The sequence below is a fragment of the Rhipicephalus sanguineus genome, chromosome 5, assembly GCF_013339695.2.
Source record: "Rhipicephalus sanguineus isolate Rsan-2018 chromosome 5, BIME_Rsan_1.4, whole genome shotgun sequence".
NCBI classification, from domain to species: domain Eukaryota; kingdom Metazoa; phylum Arthropoda; class Arachnida; order Ixodida; family Ixodidae; genus Rhipicephalus; species Rhipicephalus sanguineus.
This window is the reverse complement of record NC_051180.1, coordinates 182,744,962-182,751,655: the sequence shown is the minus strand read 5'-3', so window position 1 is coordinate 182,751,655 and position 6,694 is coordinate 182,744,962. Positions and strand designations below refer to the sequence as shown.

The 6,694-nt window shown below is 47.8% G+C and overlaps 1 protein-coding gene across 1 annotated transcript; it reads right to left on the bottom strand.

Moving 5' to 3' along the window:
- Positions 1 to 1,407: 1,407 nt before the first annotated feature.
- LOC119393041 (uncharacterized) lies at positions 1,408 to 4,043 on the bottom strand. The gene is made up of 2 exons (XM_037659890.2): positions 3,853 to 4,043; positions 1,408 to 1,710 (listed from the first exon to the last, which is right to left on the bottom strand). Exons 1-2 carry the CDS (start codon positions 4,027 to 4,029, stop codon positions 1,480 to 1,482), a joined length of 408 nt encoding a protein of 135 aa, XP_037515818.1. The 5' UTR covers positions 4,030 to 4,043; the 3' UTR covers positions 1,408 to 1,479.
- Positions 4,044 to 6,694: the final 2,651 nt, after the last annotated feature.

Genomic DNA, 6,694 nt, shown 5'->3' with positions numbered 1-6,694 from the left:
CCAACCAAGGATGAACCGCGGGAAAGAAAAAGAGTGGCACAAATCCCGTATGTCCACTGGCTGTCGCACGGCATGAAGAGAGTGGCTTCACGATATGGGGTTGATGTCGTGTTCTCCGCAGAGAATAAGGTGGGGCACATCTGCCCAGCAGTTAGTAAGAAAATAGGCAAGCCACAACAGGGTGCAAAAAGACGATGTGCCATCAAGCATGGCAGGCAGTTTGTTCCTTGCGCACGTGGTGTTGTGTACAGAATACCACTGTCGTGCGGCAAGGCATATATCGGGCAAACGGGTAGATGCCTGAAGGTGCGTCTGCGAGAGCACAACAGCTCATTAATAGGAAGGCCGTTCAGCACTGCACTGCAAGGGGTGTGATCAAGGCAGCCGCAAGCCTGCTTTTATCAGACGACAGTAATCTACAAGCGCAGGGGCTCCGTGCAGAGGAAGATCGTAGAGGCCTTCGTCATCCAGAGGGAGGGGCTAGATTGCATCAGCCACACCTCTATCAGTTTGCAGGAGGGGGAGACAGCCTATCTAGAACATCACTTGACGTAGGCAGGCTGAGCGCAAGATTTTAAGTGTTTAGGTTTTTTGTGTCGACTCGTTGGGTTAGGTATGATAGCATGGTAGTGTAAATATTTCTTCCCTGAATAAAAAAATTTCAGTTGCTAGAAGCGCGTCGTCCCGTGTCCACCTCTTCCTTGTGTATCGTACTATCGCGCCCTTCCGTTTATCATGAACCAACACCAACTCACCCAACTTTTTACCTTACTGACCAAAGGTTGTTATTCCGAAGACCATGAGAGCTGAAATGCTCACTCGTATTCACGAAGGACACTTAGGCATAAATAGGTGCAAAGAAAGAGCCCTTCGCTTGGTTTTCTTTTGTACCTCGTTACGTGAACCGATAAGGTCAGGGAACGCCGAATGCACCAACCCAACCATTTTTCGTGTGCATACCCCACCGTAGCGCCGTTCGTTTAGTTCTTCAAGATAAAAGACAACAAAGTTGACAGCCCAATATGGCGGCGCCGAAGGCCATCCGTGAGTCTTGCCACATTCGTTGTAACGTGCTATGGTGGCATGCGTAGCAAGTTGCGATATCAACAAAAGGCTTTGAAAACAATTCCATCGAATGAAACAGTTTCCGATGTCGATCCAACGATCTTCGTAGCGCTATCGTGATTTCTGCAGGATATTCGTTACAGAAGTAGGAAATTTTTGAATACCTAAGCAATATTTTTTCACATTCTTTCTTAAGAGAACACTAAAAGGTAAACAATACAACTACTTGAATTGACAACTGATATGAAATATCATGTGTTATCCTGCACAAAATATGAATTCATTGCGAACATTTATGTAAATATTTAATGTTCAGGTTCCTGAGAATGCTCCCTAGTCACTGTTCGCTTCACACTATTTTTCGTCATAAGTGTCATTACTGTTTGGCTGTACAGTGTTGTCGATACTGATGCCTTATTCTTCGTCCTTAGTGATGTACTCTTCATCTTTCTCCAGGGCCTCGTCGGCCTCCGTGAGGTTATTGTCGGCACTGGGTACCGACTCCGGGGTTCGAATGGTTACAGCAGGCGGTGCCGTCGTCGGTTCCACGGTGGCAGTGAATGTGTAGGTGACCAGCACTGTGAAGAAGGAAATGGCCAGTATTGCGATGCCCAGAACCACCACAGGGTGAGGTCCCCGTCGGAGCTGTGGCCAAGGAAAGCAAGCTATTTTATATTGTGATCTTGAAATGAGAGCTTTCTGCACACGTGCTCTTTGATGAAAATGCTCGGTGTAAGCGGAATACTAGCGTGCTAATGTAGCAAATGTACAGGATCATAATAGCACATAACTAAGGCACCCAGGAATACTATTGCTGGGTAAGGATGCGTGGGCTACAAGGACACGGTAAGGGTAATTGATAGACAGAAAAGGAATTTAGGTGGTGGATAGAACAGCCGGCTTCCCTGCTCTGCAAATAGGGGTTAGGAATAAAAGTTGACAGAAGGAATCCCAGGCGAATGAGAAGAGAAAAAGCTGTAAAAAAAAAGGGTGTAGGAGTGCTGTTTCTTGGGCGAGTTGCAAATTCATACTTGGAAGGGTAGCGCTAGTAGACACGGACTAGAGGAAGACACGCGGACACACAGACGGACACATGGCGGCACCGAAAGCCATCCGTGAAATAGTCTTGCCACATTCGTTGTAACGTGCTATGGTGGCATGCATAGCAAGTTGCGATATCAACAAAAGGGTTTGAAAACAATTCCATCGAATGAAACAGTTTCCGATGTCGATCCAACGATTTTCGTCGCCGGCGCTTCCGTCTGTGTGTCCGCGTGTCTTCCTCTAGTCCGTGTCTACTAGCGCTACCCTTCCAAGCAAAAGGGTGTAGTACACGAGACCTGCCAAAGTATATATGTCCACTTGTTCTCAGGAAGCGGAACAACACATTTCATGCCTGTTGTAATAAGGTCGTACTCAGTGAAATATTATGTTCTGTGGCAAAACAACGCTTGTGAAGCCTTTATAAAGTGTATGATGGTTCTGTTATTGCGATAGCAACTGTATGGTCATTCTCGACGGGTTTTTGCCGTTGGTGTCGCGGTCTCCGTCATTTTCCGCATAAAGCGCAAATTGATAACATCACCCCGCACATCGTATGTTATACCAGCGAGTAAAGGGTCGCGAGCGCTGGCGACGAACGCAGCTGAAGCTGAGATGAGACGAGCCGGCCGTCTCCTTCGCACGGAGGGCGCATTCGATGGGATCACCCCAGGTGCGAGACCTGCCGTCATTGCTCATCAAGGAGAGAGGAGGCGGTCCGCCTGTCCGCTCTGTTTACTGTCCGAAACACGCGAATTATTTAGTTTGATATCAAACATTTTGCTTTATTTATTCCCAGCGCACAACGCTCTATACAACTTTATGACCACGGCAGGCTCGTAGCCAGGAACAATTTTCGGGATGCCCCCCCCTTTCCGGCTACGAGCCTGGACCACGTCATAGAGGATGCGGGTGGTTCGTTTTGTGGGAATTGTGGGAAAACTTTTGTAGAGCAAGGTTCTAGCCCACACCTAAGTGGGTGCCCAGTCCACAAACATGCCGGGTACGAAATAAAGTTTTAAAGACGATAGTCTTTCTTGGGGAACTTAAACGCAGAAATTTTGGTCTGTCTGTCTGTCTGTCTGTCTGTCACGCAATTCAGCGAACCGGCCAAAGTTTAAGCACTTGCTCAACGCCCAGCCATCTTGTTATGGTAGCGGTGTCCATACTTGCGAACATTGTCAATGAAAAAGCAAATATTACGAATATCTGAGGCGTAACATCAATACGTAAGTATTAGGTAGTGTGTTCCTTTACTAGCAAATACATAGATACGTAATTCTAACACAGATACATAGATACGTAAGCCTAAGAAACACCCTAGTGTTTCTTAGGCTGGGCTGAAACGGTGCAGAAACGGCCGGCAGAAGACTATCGTCTTTCGACGACATTTGCAGCGAAGCACGTAGATACGCGGCCAATTTTTTCTGTCTGTCTGTCTGTTCTGGGATGCTCCTTATGTACTCAGTTTAATCTTTTGCAACGCCGTTCAGCGGAGGACTTGCAGCCATTAAGTTTTTTGGCTTGCATCTAATAACGGCCAAGTTCACCTGATGGACGAACGAGCCCAGGGGCGTAGCCAGAAATTTTTTTCGGGGGGGGTTCAACCATACTTTGTGTATGTTCGTGCGTGCGTTTGTATGTGTGCGTGTATATATACGCAAGCAAAACTGAAAAATTTCGGGGGGGGGGGTTTGAACCCCCCCAACCCCCCCCCCCTTGGCTACGCCCCTGAACGAGCCCTACCTGCAGTGAAGCTTCCGAGTGGAACAGCTCCTCGACTTCTTCCTCATCTTCTACCAAGACCTTGGGTGCCCGCGCCGGTACCTGCGCTGGCGCGAACGTCGGCCCTGGCTCCTCGACATTGGCATCAGCAGGGGTGGCAGGGACAGCGAAAACTGGCGCCTTCGAACGCTTAGCCATATCTTCTTCTTCCTCTTCTTCTTCTTCTTCGGCTGCTGTCAATCAAGTTTTCAAGACACGTATGGCACCTACCAAGAAAGGCGGAGGGTGATAGGCCAAGAATAATAAGTTGTGACGCGCTAGTAATTCAAGCAATCGCTAAAAGTGTGACATAGATCTGAGACGAGAAAACATTCTGATTGCGTAACAATGAAGTAAGACGAGCTTCACGGAACGAGTCAGATGTAGAACGCATACCCATTAACATTCAGAGTGGCAAAAAAGTCGAAATGAGCTTCGTAACCATTTCATAGCTATACTCGGCGACAACTTTTCTTGACAGCACTGTGGAAGCAACAGAACCGAAGCGCCAAGAAGTAGTACTCAAGTTTACTGATAATTTTCTCATTGTTCTTGCTGAAATAAATGCTACTTTATTTATTAGGAGCCTGAAACAGCTGCCGGAAGTCGTAGGTAAAATACAGTTATTGTTCACTTTACAAGAATGCCTTCCTTTTCTTTCCATTTCTTAGACAGCACCGCCTTTTCAGCACGCCTGTTTTCCAATGTAAACATGGCGGCTATGACGTAGTGGTTCAGTGTATATTTTTCTCCAAGAAATATGCTCCTCCGAATATATTTTTCTCCAAGAAAAATATACTCGTAAGATGACGCTAAAATGTACACTAAACAATCGAAATATCTCTCCCATTCACAATTTTCGTGTACGTAATTTTCTGAACGCGTTAACGATGCGAGCGAGCAAAACCGAAATCAGCTGCAAGCTGCCGTACTACTTGCGGAGCAACACAAACGTGCGGAAGCCCCGTCTCCGTAGCCTTCGCTCCAATGTCAGGATAAGTTTTCGCCGATTATAGAATGAAATCACGCATGACGCCGAGCACACCTCGGAGGATAGAAACCTAATACGAAAATCCCAATAGGGAGCTGGAAAAATCTAGTTATGTTTAACGCAATGTTACGAAGCAAAGCTTAAGGTAACCTTTCTGTAAGTGTAATCGTAAGGTGGCTGGTGATGAAACGTTGATGACTAGACTCAACTTCGCTGCAAGAAGCACAGTAACGGTAATATCCAAACAGTTATGTGTAACTATAGGCACAAGGGGAAAGGGCTATGGCAACGCAACATCGGAATCAGCACCTGTAATTGCCGTGATGTGCAGAGTCGATGCTTTTAACACGAAAGCGTTTTATGCTGGTGTCTACCACGGCTCCACTGACGTATTTCCGTCACGGATATGAAGTTGCAAAATATAAAGACTAACAGATGGCAAAGAAAAAGCTAGAAGCAAAAGTTCCATCACCGGGAGTCGAACTTACGACCCCCCGCTCCGCAGCGCGCGGCGCGAAACGATTCGGCCACAGACGGCACGGCACGGCGAGCAATTTATATACACCAATTGCCGGTGGTGGTACTCAGCGATCGGTGGTACATCAGCGTGTTTTCGTTATCACTAGCGAGATGGCGCGAAGGGCTCGAACAGCGCGCTTTAAAGGTCGTCGCACCACGCGTTGTGATGAGCTCGCGCCTCTACAGATCGTGGTCGCTCGTGCGCGCGCTTATCTCGTGATGGCCGTAGTTCGTAAGTCTTGTGCTCTCACCGCAAGATTGCGTTGAGAGCACCAAGGTCACTTCGTTCGCTGCAGCGGCCGCTTTTGCGAGTGAGCGCGCTGCTCACACAGAAATAAGTTACAACTCTGACAGTCAGTTCGCCCTCATCCTGTGTATGTTCGCTTCGTGCGTACTTTCTGCTTGAGCAGCGCGCTGCAAGTTTAGAGCTGCTTGCCGTTCTTCGCGTGATATTGCACTTTGATGCTATAGCATTCATTCCTTTGCCCTTGGGGCGAAAGAATGGACAACAAACGCTGAACTACGTCTGTGACGACACGTTTCACTTTCGTGTTATACCGATTCCTATGACAGAGGGATCAGCCATGTTTTTTTTAACACGAAAGTGTTTTATGCCGGGGTCCACCAAGTACATCCGTCACGGATATGACGTTGATAAAATGGACGCCAACAGGCGAGAAAGAAAAAAAAAAAACCAAGAAAAACATACCCCGCTGGGAATCGAACCCACGACGTTGCGGCCGCGACGGCAAGCGCCCGACGCGCCACCGACTAAGCTAACTCCGGAGATGCTAGACACGGCGCGAACGCGCCTTATATCGTTCACACATTCTCTTTCGCGACGGGCGCAGCGGGGCGGTGCTGCCGTCTGTGAGATGGGAAAAAAACATAGTTGATCCCTCCGTAATTGGAATCGGAATAACACGAAAGTAAAGCGTGCCCTTACAGAAGTAACTGAATGTTTACTGGACATCGATACAAGAGAGTTTGCACAATGTACATTGATGTCTGGCAGCTATGGAACCGTTTAACGTGTATGCACCCACTTTGATGATTGGTGGTACATCTCCATCCCGACGACTAACGTCCATGTTAAATGATTAAACAAACCCTTGTGGTAGCTGTAGTAGTTAACGGTGAAAGCGTAATAAGAGAACGAGGTGTGATAGCCAGAAGAGCGTCGCATATTGGACGCAGAACTTGGTCGCCATCCCGCGGCATGTTAAAATGTGATTGAACACCACGGCCGGACTAGAGGGAAACGCAAAGCGCGTCGTGCCGCCCCCCGGCCGCGATTTTTCTCGGGGCGAGCGC

What these genes read in the sequence shown, in the direction of transcription:
- LOC119393041 (XM_037659890.2), bottom strand. Translation starts at nt 4,029, where the DNA reads ATGGCTAAGCGTTCGAAGGCGCCAGTTTTCGCTGTCCCTGCCACCCCT. An exon ending in ACTCGGAAGCTTCACTGCAG is followed by an intron (nt 1,711 to 3,852) that starts GTAGGGCTCGTT and finishes CCTTGGCCACAG; the next exon opens with CTCCGACGGGGACCTCACCC.